The following is a 12,779-nucleotide window of genomic DNA, read 5'->3' as shown; positions in this document are numbered from 1 at the left end:
TGCATGAAATGGAAAGTTCTGACAGGGCTTAGCAGGTGGTACACATCTGAGGAAAGGAACAAGCAGAGATAACACTTCAGGTTAATGCTATCAAGACTGGATCAGTTTCCAGATTTGTGATGTTTGTTCCTTTGCTTTTTATAAAGACATTTTCTTCTTTTGATATTCCGTTCTGATTCAATTCCGGAAATTCTGAGTTCCTTGCTGTTTTCTGCAGATGCAAATCTCTTATTTAACTTATACTTTACTGTAACTCTAATTTAGCTCTTAGTGCTAAGGAAATCAATGGATATGGGGAAAAAGCCGGAATGGGTACGGATTTTGGATGATCAGCCATGATCATATTGAATGGCGGTGCTGGCTCGAAGGGCCGAATGGCCTACCCCTACACCTATTTTCTATGTTTCTATGATGTTGTCCCACCCCCGGTATTCCTTCTTCTCCCCGCTCCCGCCTGACAAAATAGGGCAGAAGCTTGAATACATGCGCCAGGAACAGCTTTTCCCCCTCTGTGATCAAGCTTCTGAACGGTCCTTCCATAAGCAAGGGCACTGTCCGATTCACCTCTACCCCATTGCGGACTTTGTCTCTGGAACTGATGCGCTACAATGCTGAGAACTATATTCTGCACTCTGTATCTTCCCCTTTGCGCTACCTGTTGTACCTGCGTTTGGCAATTGTATTTATGTGTAGTATTATCTGATCTGATTGGATAGCGTGTAAAACAAAGCTGTTCACTGTACCTCGATGTACGTGACAATGATACACCTACATTTGAGATTTTTCCAGCACTGGATTTTGCCACAGAAACCCTGGCCACATTTGTTGCAGGCTGCTACTTGCAACCGACATGTTTAAATAAAAAATCAATCATATTTGTAGCAAGAATCACATTTAAAGTCATGGAGTCATACAGCATGGAAACGGCCCGCCTCAGTAAGGGAATGGGGAGCACCAGCGGGAAACAATAGAGCCGTTATTCTCTCCTTTGCTTTGCTTTCCCTGAACTATTCCGGCTTTTACAAACTTTAGCGTCATGCAGCATGGAAACTGGTCCTTTGGCCCAACTCAATAACACAGGAAAGGCTTAGAGGGATATGGGCCCAACGTGAGTGAATGGGACTAGCTTAAATGGGATATCTTGGTTGGTGTGGGCGAGTTGAGCTGAAGGGTCTGTCTCCGTGCTCTATGACTCTAAGAAGCCCCATCCACGCTAGTCTCACTTCCCTGTACCTGCCCCATATAAGGTAATAAATGATAGGAGCAGAATTAGGCCATTTAACCCATCAAGACTACTCCACCATTCAATCATAGCTGGTCTTTCTCTCCCTCCTATCGCCATCTTGCCCTCTCCCCATAACCCCTGACACCCGCATTCCACTAAACCTCTTCTATCCATGTATCGACACATCACCTCCACCGCAAGTCCAACATGGGCTCTGTACAATTGGCCCCATTAAATCTACGTGTCCTGTAATTATTGTCTATGCTGACAAACGACTCGACTCATTTGAACAGATCCCCCCAACATACAGATTGGCGAGTTAACAAGCGCGCAGTTCACAAGATCGTTCCTTTAACCTTTCTCGAAGATTGGAATCTGTGACTACATTGCTCCCCTGTCCAATGAGCTGTAAAAAAATTCCCATCACACCATCCCATGCCTCTGTTCTCATTTATATAAGTACCCTTGGACACATTCCATCTGCTGCTGTTGTATTTGGTTTTAGCAAGGCATTTATTTCTTAAAACAACCTTTGTATTAGTGACCTCTATTGTCTCTGAAGCAAAATGAATTCACTACTACTCTCATTATCAAGGCATCGAAAGCATTTTATTCTGCAGGGTAAAAAAAAAACTTTCGAAGGGTGAGTGTGCAAGTTTTAAAGTTGAAATCTGCATTCCCGCTGAAACTCAATAGTATATTTCTGAGGGATTGGATATAAATTGGCTGTGCATATGCCTTGCAGATATGTGTCACCTTTGTGAAAGCATAGGCAAAGCACACATTCAACACCGGAAGTTAAATTCAAAATTCGCACTAAAATTATTTAAAAATAAATTTGATTTTTGTATTTAATTAACAAGTAAATTAGCGATGAAACTTTTAAGTTAAACGGTTTGTAACACTGCGGGATTAGTGATTACAAAGGCAGTTGGGCTCACAGGAGGGCTTTAGACTGTAAAACAACACACACTAGCAATCAGGTGGCGCATTTCAGTCAGATGAAGTGTGAGATGGGATTTTAGACAGTGCATTAGCTGAGAACAATTTCTCAGTCTCTTCCCACCCCCTGGGGTGTCAAGGCAGATGTTAGCAACTAGCAACTTATGTGTGAACATATCTACTGAGGGATTGAATCAGTAAATATTAAAGATCGGAAGGAGGCCATTTGGCCAATCAAGTTTGTGCTGGCTTGTTCAAACAAAAAAACAAATGAGTTCCACTATTTTCCAATATCCCCGCAATATTTTCTTCCTCCGTCGAGTATTTATCCAATTGCCCTTTGAATGCAATTTCTCCAATCTCTTTCCATCAGCTCACATTGCATTCTAACATATCTATTTATTCGATGGAAACCGTTTTCCTCATGTGGCCTCTGGTTCTTTCGCCAATCTCCTCAAATCTGTTCCCTCTGGCTATCAACCTGCCATTTTGCTGAATTGTGATCTCTACACAATCTTAAACACATGGATCAATAACTAACGCGCTAGCGAGCGGTGTAGGAAATCCGACGGTGGGGAAGTGAGAGGGTGAGACTTCATTTAAACCCGCGGAGGTTACGTGAATGGGAGTCAGTCCTGGGAATGAGCTATCAACCGTACAACCCAAAGATGCCCATTTCAAACTTGACCTGTGCTGAGTTTGACCCAGTCCATCACCGGTACTGGCCTTCCCACCATCAAAGCAATCTACAGGCGCTATCTCAAAAGAGTGCCCAATATCAGCAAAGGCCCACACCTTCCCTGGCCAAAGTGCTGGAGTAACTCAGCAGGTCAAGCAGCATCTCTGGCAAACACGGATAGGGGATGTTTTGGGTCGAGACTGTTCTCCAGATTATTGTGTGTGGGGGGTAGAAGAAAGCTAGAAGAGGGGAGGGGGGGGGGGGATAATAGGTGGACGCAGGCAAAGAAGGTTAGAACAAGGAGATTATCCTCTTATTTCAGCAATGGTCTACCACGGACTGTGTTTGTACTAGGTACTTTGGTTTTACACTATGATGGCACATTAATTTATTGTGCTGATTATTAATTTATTGCATTATTGGTCATTGCATATTTATTTGTTGTGTAATTATGTTAATGGGCCTATAAAACTGCAGCAAGGAAGGAATTCATCGTTCTATATCCGGTACAAATGCCAATTAAACGCATTTGATTCTTGACTCTTGATCATGCAGTACATTATAACTTCTATATTGCATTGGCTCTCGATCAATAAGGTCATCGCTTCTGTCCTGGCTTTCACGGAAGCCGACTCAGTGTACTCAGGCATTTATAAATCAGAATTCATTAGCGGTTTTGATCTGTGCAATATTGCCCACCGTGAATGCTATGCAACCAGCTGAAGTGGGACATTCAGGCGACATAATAACCTGATGAAATAAACATGAACGTCTACATTAGCCGGCAGTCCTCAGATGCTTTTCCCATTTCCGGAATGTGTTAGCCCCTGCATGGGAACATTAGGGCAGATGCTGTGCACCATCCAGGAACTCACTCTCAAGCCATCCTTTCTGACTAGGTCTGAACGGTGAACCGCAGGGGCCATTTGCCAAGCCCTGAATTATACACAAAGTGATGCATTTCCCAGCAAGAAGTAGGAGCAATTAGCTAGAATGCTGACTGATTTTCCCCATCTTGTACCTGAACCGACTGTCAACGCTAACCCTGGAGGTCAATTAATGGCGATGCTTTAGTTTAGTTTAGTTTAGAAATACACTGTGAAATCAGGCCCTTCAACCCACCGAGTTCACGCCGACCAGCGATCCCAGCACACTAATACAATCCTACACATGATGGACCATTTACAATTTTACCGAAGCCAATTAATATACATACCTGTGCGTCTTTAGAGTGTGGGAGGAAACCGGATCACCCAGAAAAAACCCCACGCAGGTCACAGGGAGAACGTACAAACTCCGCACAGACAGCGCCCATAATCAGGATCGAACTCTGGTCTCTAGCGCTGTAATGGGAGCAAATCTACCATTGTGCTACCGTGCGTTCACATATATTGGGCCAAAAGTACACTTTAATAAACCCGAGGTGTGGTTGTTATTGCAGTAGTGAAAAGTATGGGAGATAGAACACAGAACAGGCCCTTCGGCCCACAATGTCTGTGTCGATCATGATGCCACATTAAATTAAATTTCCTCTGCCTGTAACTGATACAAATCACCCCATTCCCTACATATCCATATGCCTGTCTAAAAGCCTCTTAAACATCACTATCGTATCTGCCTCCACCAGCTCCCCTAGCAACACGTTCCAGGCACCCACCATTCTCTGTGAAAAAAAATTGTCCAACACGTCTCCAATAAACTTTCCTCATCTCATTTTCTCATCTCTAGTGTTGTACGTTTCTTGGGAAAAAGATCTGTCTATCTACCTTATTTATGCCTTTCATAGTTTTATATACTTCACAAGTCATAGCAGCAGAATTAGGCCATTCAGCCCATCGAGTCTACTCCACCATTCAATCATGGCTGATCTATTTTTTCCTCTCATCCCCATTCTCCTGTCTTCTCCCCATAACCCTTGATACCCTTTCTAATCAAGAATCTGTCAATCGCCACCTTAAAAATACCCAATGAATGTGGCCCCCACAGCCGTCTACAGCAATAAATTCCACAGATTCACCACCCTCTGACTAAATAAATTTCTCCTCATTTCCTTTCTAAATGTAGGAGAGGGCCTTTAATTCTGAGGCTGTGCCCTCTGGTTCAAGATTCCCCCACGAGTGGAACATCCTCTCCACGTCCACTCTATCCAGGCCTTACATTATTCGTTAAGTTTCAATGAGGTTTACCCCTCATCCTTCTAAAGCACTTCTGTGCCTTCAAACGCTCATCATTCGCTAACCCAATCATCCCCGGGATCGTTCTGGTCAATGATCAAGTCTCCCCTCGGCCTCCAACATTCCAGACAAATAATCTCTCTACTTGTGTTGCCCTTGTCATGCTTTCTGTGCAAGCACACATGCACACGCATGCATACATGCGCTCACAAACACATAGACACACACAGACCCATGTACAGACACGCACACGCTAGAAGCTACAGCAAGGCTTGTTACTATTCCACTACCTTAGTCTTGAGACGTCTATGATTATCAGCTGAGTGATGAGTCTCTGGTGTTCAATGTCACCTTCTTTGGAGACAGCACACTAACAGAGGCTGCAGGCAGGTGCAGTGTGAGGCTGGCAGCCGGCTCCCAGCTGATCAATGAGACCAGAGGAGCATGGCGCGGCTGACAGGGGCGCCCCCAGGCACACCTATTGTCAAAAACATCACGGAGATTGAACGGAGACACAAGAGACCGCAGGTGCTGCAAACTGGAGTGTGAATCATAGAGAGGAATCATTGTCTTCTAACTTATAAAGACATAAAGTGCTGGAGTAACTCAGAGGGTCAGTCAGCATCTATGGAGAACATGGATAGGTGATGTTTCGGATCGGGACCCTTCTTCAGATTGATGGCAGGGGTGGGGAAGGAATGGGCGGCACAGTGGCACAGCGGTAGAGTTGCTGCCTTGCAGCACCAGAGATCCAGGTTCGATTCTGACTATGGCTGTTATCTGTATGGAGTTTGTACGTTCTCCCTGTGACAGCTTGGATTTCACACACTCCAAAGAGGAATGGTTGTAGGTTAATTGGCTCCTGTAAATTGTTCCCAGTGTATAGGATAGAACTAGTGCATGGGTGATTGCTGGTCAGCGTGGACTCAGTGGGTCAAAGGGCCTGTTTCCACGCTGTATCTCTAAAACTAAAACTAGAACAGTCTTCGGAGTTGGGAGAGAGGTGCCACCCAAAGCATCATTTGTCCATTCCCACCCTAGATGCTGCCTGTCCCGCTGAGTTCCTCCAGAACTTTGAGTTTTGATCAAGATTCCTGTATTTTCAGTTTCTAGAGTCTCCGCATTCTTTTTTCTCTCAGTTTAGGCCATTCGGCCCAACTCTTCCACGCCAACCAATATGCCCCATCCAAGCTACTCCCATTTGCCCACATTTAGTCCATGTCCTTTCCTTTTGTTAGCTAAAAATATTTTTAACTTTGTTAATGTACCTGGCTCATCTTACCTACCTTCTCTCGTTCCGTACACCCACCACCCTCTGTGTGAAAAGGTTGCCTCTCCGATTCCTACTAAGATCTTTTTCCTCACAATTTAAACCTATGCCCTCTAGTTCTTGATTCCTCCTAGCCTGGGAAAAATACTTTGTGCATTCACCCTATCAATTCTCCTCAAGATTTTACACACTCTATAAGATCACGTCTCAGCCTCTTGCACTTCAAGAAATAAAGTACTAGCCTGTCCAACCTTTCCCTACAGCTCAGGCCCTCGAGTCTTGGCAACATCCTCACATAGAAACATAGAAAATAGGTGCAGGAGGAGGCCCTTCGGCCCTTCGAGCCAGCACCGCCATTCATTGTGATCATGGCTGATCGTCCCCAATCAATAACCCGTGCCTGCTTTCTCTCCATATCCCTTGATTCCACTAGCCCCTAGAGCTCTATCTAACTCTCTCTTAAATCCATCCAGTGATTTGGCCTCCACTGCCCTCTGTGGCAGGGAATTCCACAAATTCACAACTCTCTGGGTGAAAAAGCTTTTTCTCACCTCAGTCTTAAATTTCCTCCCCTTTATTCTAAGACTGTGGCCCCTAGTTCTGGACTCGCCCAACATTGGGAACATTTTTCCTGCATCTAGTTTGTCCAGTTCTTTTATAATTTTATATGTTTCTACAGGTGCACAACCTTTTATCCGGTGTTCCAGAAACCGAAAAGCTCCGAAAACCGGCCATTTTTTCCAGATGTCGTCTGCGCACCAAAGCTCGCGTTTGGCGCCAAACGTGACCCAAAACGACCCACGGTCAACCCAGGTCTGTACTACTGTAGCGGCTGCCTCCTCCCTGGAGACCGGGAGACGCTTAAACATCTGTAAATCATTGCTTAAATGTTAGTCAGTTAGTTTGGAGGGCTTTTATGTGAAGGGGGGGTGAAGGGGTAAACTTTAATTCTTAGTCCCCTACCTGGTCGGAGAGGCGGGAGAGCAGTCAATGCCTTACCGGGTCGCCGTGCAGTAAGCTCCGCAGCGCACGGTGGGGCTGTAGCTCAATGCAACTCTACCCCTGGTTGCGTCTCCAAATTAGGAGCCCCAAAATGTCGGGAGAGTCGGCGGCGTCGCAGCGCTGGGTACACAGCGGGTAATGCCTTACCGGGTCGCTCGGCAAGATGGCCGCCGTCGCGGAGCGTCGCTACGCAGCCAGTTGCCGGGGTTTAGCTCCAACCGGCGCAGAAGAGCCCCCAGCTCCGCGGCTTCCAGCGACCCGCGATGTTGTGTGTCGGCGGCCACAGCGTTATGAGCTTGCCGCACGGCGATAAGGCATTGCCCGCTCCCCGCTGGTATCCCAGCGCTGCGACGCCGCCGACTCCCGACATTCGCGGAGCTGGGACGTCCGACCGCGGGCCGCGCTGGATTTGGAGCGCCACGCAGCCAGGGGTAGAGTTGCCGGGGTCGGAGCTACAACCGGCGCCGCCCGCGGCGGACGGAGCCCCCAGCTCCGCGAGGTCTCGCCGACCAGGTAGGGGACTAAGAATTAAAGTTTCCCCCCCCTTACCACATAAAACCAAACTAACTGACCATTTATGCAATGATTCACCGGGGAGGAGCAGCAGCTCCAGACTTTTCAAGCCGCCCGCGCTACCTACCTAATCTACGCTAAAAATCTTCCATTCTGAAATCCGAAAATGTCCGAAATCCGACAAGTGTCTGGTCCCAAGGCTTTCGGATAAAAGGTTGTGCACCTGTATAAGATCCCCCTAATCCTCCTAAACTCCGGTGAATACAAGCCTAGTCTTTTCAATTTTTCCTTGTATGACAGTCCTGCCATCCCAGGGATCAATCTCGTGAACCTACGCTGCACTGCCTCAATCACAAGGATGCCCTTTCTCAAATTAGGAGACCAAAACTGTACACAATACTCCAGATGTGATCTTACCAGAGCCTTATACAACTGCAGAAGAACTTCTTTACCCCCATACTGAAATCATCTTGTTATGAAGGCCAACATTCCATTGGCTTTCTTCATTGCCTGCTGTACCTGCACGCTAACTTTCAGTGACCGGTGTACAAGGACACCCAGGTCTCGCTGCACCTCCCCCTTACCAAACCTAACCCCATTGAGATAACAATCTGCCCCCTTCTTTTTGCCACCAAGTGGATAACCTCACATTTAACTATATTATACTGCATCTGCCATGCATCTGCCCACTCACTCAACCTGTCCAGGTCACCCTGCAACCTCCTAACATCCTCTTCACAGTTCAAGTTGCCACCCAGCTTTGTGTCATCCGCAAACTTGCTAGTTTTGCTCCTAACTCCCTCTTCCAAATTATTAATATATATGGTAAACTGTTGCGGCCCCAACACCGAGCCTTGCGGCACTCCACTCGCCACTGCCTGACATTCTGAAAAGGACCCGTTCACTCCTACTCTGTACTTCCTGTCTGCCAACCAATTTTCTATCCATGTCAACGCCCTACCCCTAATACCATGTGCTCTAATTTTAGTCACCAGACTCCCATGCGGGACCTAATCAAAGGCTTTCTGAAAGTCTAGATACACAACATCCACTGGCTCCCCTTCATCCATTTTACTTGTCACATCCTCAAAAAATTCCAGAAGATTAGTCAAGCATGATTTCCCTTTTATAAATCCATGTTGACTTGGACTAATCCTTTTACTGCTATCCAAATGCCCCATTATTACCTCTTAATAATTGACTCCAGCATCTTTCCCACCACCGACCGGTCAGGCTAACTGGTCTGTAATTCCCCGTTTTCTCTCTCGCTCCTTTCTTGAAAAGTGGGATAACATTAGCTATCCTCCAATCCACAGAAACTGATCCTGAATCTATTGAACATTGGAAAATGATCACCAATGCGTACACTATTTCTAGAGCCATATCTTCTCTGTACTCTTTACAGTTTAATGGCAACAAGGTAGAGTTGAGGCCTCACAGCGCGCCGGGTACGATCCTGACTACGGGTGTTGGCTGTGCGGCGTTTGTACGTTCTTCCTGTGACCGTGTGGGTTTTCTCCGTGTGTTCCGGGTTTCCTCCCACACTCCAAAGACGTGCAGGTTTGTAAGTTAATTGGATTCGGTAAAGATTATAAATTGTACCTAATATGTAGGATAGTGCCAGTGTATAGAGTGATCAATGGTCGGCACGGACTCGGTGACCCTAAGGGCCTGTTTCCGCACTGTATCTCTAAACTACACTAAAGTAAATCTAAGCTTGGCATTGGGAAACTAATCAAAACTTTAGATGATATTTGGCAAGGATTTTCCCTCGTAAATAAAATGCAGTCTTGTTGTGGAGCAGTGATAGAGCTTACACTAAATTATAACACCCCTCCATGTATATATACTGAAGGTAGAGGATATTTGTCATTGCATTCATAGACAGTAATTCACAGACAACCATTTAACATCGCACACAAAGAATAATGAATTTTACTATGCCAGAATTGTTATTGCCAATCTGACTGCTACTCATTCATTGGATGTTTGGCCCACAGGGCTGCATCTGACAAGATTGTGGAACATTTTACATGGCGAACATAAGTGATACTAAAACACAGCGTCGAAGGAACTCAGCGGGTCAGGCAGCATCTGCGGAGGGAATGGACAGACGACGAGTCTTCCCCAAACTTTCCCCCTGAATCACCTTAAACCTGCATCTCCTGGCCCTCTTAACCATTAGCCAATGCTCGCCTCCCCACTACTGCTTTCCTGGCCTAATCTCTTTTCTCCAACTCCTCCACCCGCCATCAGTCTGAAGAGGGGTCTTGACCTGAAAAGTCGTCTGCCCATTCCCTCTAAAGATGCTGCCTGACCCGCAGAGTTCCTCCAGCATTTGGTGTTTTGGTGTCACTTATGTTCGCCATGTAAAATGAAGCACAATCTTGTCAAGTACACAGTGGTGCAGCAGTAGAGTCAATGTCTTACAGCATCAGAGACCCGGGTCCGGTCCTGACTAAGGGAAGGCAGTAGGACTGTCTGGACGGAACCTGTCAGTTCTCCCTGTGACTGTGTGGGTTTTCTCCGGCGGCTCTGGTTTCCTCCCTCACTCCAAAGACATACAGGCTTGTACGTTAATTGGTTTTGGTAAAATTGTAAATTGTCCCCAGTACGTAGGATAGTGCTAGAGTACGGGGTGATCGCTGGTCGACGCGGACTCCGTGGGCGAAAGCGCTTGTTTCCCACTGTGTCTCTAAAATCTTTCCCTCTACAAATGATGCCTGACGCGCTCAGTTACTCCAGCAATTTGTGTTTTGCTCAAGATTCCAGGGTCTCCGTAAGTGATACCCACACGCTTCATTAAGTGATAACAACACACTTCAAGGTTGTCACCATTTAACAACTGGTAGAGTGTCAACCAAGATCTGTAAATGTTACACACACACTCTCAGCAGTTGCACGGGCTACTCCGAAGGGCACAGAGGCTTTCGTTCCCAGTTGAAATCGCAGTTACCAACCTGCGACCAGACCTCGTTCTGTGGTCCAACTCCTGTCGGCGTGTTTTCATCATTGAGCCGACGGTCCCATGGGAGGAGGCTGTGGACGAGGCTTATGAAAAGAAAAAGCTTTGATATTCAATCCTTGCAGCAGAGGCAGAGGAGAGGGGTTGTAGTGTAAGGGTGTGTCCAGTGGAGGTGCAGGGGCTCTGTAGGTAGTCCCACCGCAAGGCTCCTGAGGGAAGTAGGAGTCAAAGGGCAGACACAAAGGAGGGCAATAAAAGAACTTGCCAATGCCGCCGAACGGAGCAGTCACTGGCTGTGGCTGAAGAGGAAAGATGCTGTCTGGGCTGCCACGTGACCATCTAGAGGCTAACAATAAGACACACACCCAGGTCTGATCACCCTGCGGTGGGCCTGCCTCGACTGAGGGTGTCTTGTGATGAAAGGCCGAAACACCCAGTGACGTTGAGGTACACAACTGAAGATGTGTCTGATTGTTAGCAAATTCACCTAGTGGTCATACCCAAGAATGTCAATTGTAGTGAAATCATAGGGATTGTAACACCCAGTCCAACTAATCAATCTCTAGCAATTTGTGTTTTGCTCAAGATTCCAGGGTCTCCGTAAGTGATAACAACACGCTTCATTAAGTGATAACAACACACTTCAAGGTTGTCACCATTTAACAATTGGTAGAGTGTCAACCAAGATCTGTAGATGTTACACACACACACACTCTCAGCAGTTGCACAGGCTATTCCGAAGGGCACGAGACTCCAAATGTTCAACCTACCTCGAGCTTCCTTCAGCTTTTGCCGCTCTGCCTCTCGCTCTGCCTTAGTTTGATTGCTTTTTACTCCCAGGGCTCCAATGACCAGCCTTCGAGCAAGCACGGCACTTGTCTGAGGCCTCTCCTTTGCCGGAAGGAGAAATTCTAAACATAAGAAGTGGGAAAGAAGGAGTTACTTTATATCTATTGAAACCAACAACACACGCCACACATGTCAAGCTGAGAATTGGTTAAACTGAATGGATCTTTCCTCCTGCTGCCAACAGAAGCAGCATATTGACGGCAGGGGGGAAAAAAAGGCAATAACTCATAGATAACAGCTCATTTAATACTGGTATACACATTGGTTATGACCGCATTAAAACAATTACATTTATTTTCAATTATGCGTTTTTTGTAAATCATTCTATAAAAGCTGAACAAGAATTACCTCAGAAAATGTGAATTTATAATCATATTGCCGAACAGCACTGTTTAGAGGTCACTAAATCTGTCATATTAATGGCTTAGAATGCATTTGAAAAAACAAATTATTTTTGCCCGTCTTTGTGCTGTCTTTTTTTAATCAAAACTCTGCACACTTTGTTTGATGTCTTGGATCAAACAGCCTGCTCTTAACAGTCTCACATGGTTCTGCACATATTTGGAAAATAAAAATCCCCACCATCTTGGGCCCAACGTGGGGGGAGGGGGGGTCGGGACGACAAAAGGAGGAACGGCATGCTTTGTAACTTTGCTATTTCGCTATTTCGCTACCTTCGCTATTTGTATACACTGTGTATGCAAGCAAAAAATCTCACTGTTCTTCATCACATGTGACAATATAGTATTCCTATTCCTACATCATTTAAATGATCGCTCCTCTGCCTTCGATAGGTAAAACAGGCAAATATATATGTCTCTCTCTTGCCCCTGAATAAGCACATTCGTCATGCATTATTCAACTAACTGGTTACAAATTGCCAAATCATTAGCCACCTTTCAGTGCCTAATCATGGAAAGAGTGCAGAATTTCTCAACGACCTGCGCAAATAATATAGTCAGGAAAATTACCTGTGAACCCTGGTACTTCAGAAAATAAATGACATGGCTGTGTGCATCTCTAAGTGAGAAGTGGTGTGTGATTTTAAATTTAATCCATCTCTAGCAGCGGTTTTAATGAGGCATTTTATCCAATTGGAAACTGGGATATTCAGCTGCAGTTCAGAGTCCACATTCAACAGCCCTAGATCCCCTAGATGC

The 12,779-nt window shown here is 45.9% G+C and overlaps 1 protein-coding gene across 1 annotated transcript in view; it reads right to left on the bottom strand.

Annotated features, from left to right (window-relative positions):
* The window catches only part of r3hcc1l (R3H domain and coiled-coil containing 1-like), a 208,004-nt gene that overhangs the window by 23,893 nt on the left and 171,332 nt on the right, over positions 1–12,779 (bottom strand). Inside the window, exon 6 of the mRNA XM_055647095.1 lies at positions 11,541–11,681. Within this exon, the coding sequence (XP_055503070.1) occupies positions 11,541–11,681 (141 nt within the window). The remainder of the gene's footprint in view (positions 1–11,540; positions 11,682–12,779) is intronic.

Source organism: Leucoraja erinacea, chromosome 15 (assembly GCF_028641065.1).
Source record: "Leucoraja erinacea ecotype New England chromosome 15, Leri_hhj_1, whole genome shotgun sequence".
Classification (NCBI taxonomy): domain Eukaryota; kingdom Metazoa; phylum Chordata; class Chondrichthyes; order Rajiformes; family Rajidae; genus Leucoraja; species Leucoraja erinaceus.
The sequence above is the reverse complement of the archived record's forward strand: the minus strand, read 5'-3'. Positions and strand labels throughout refer to the sequence as shown.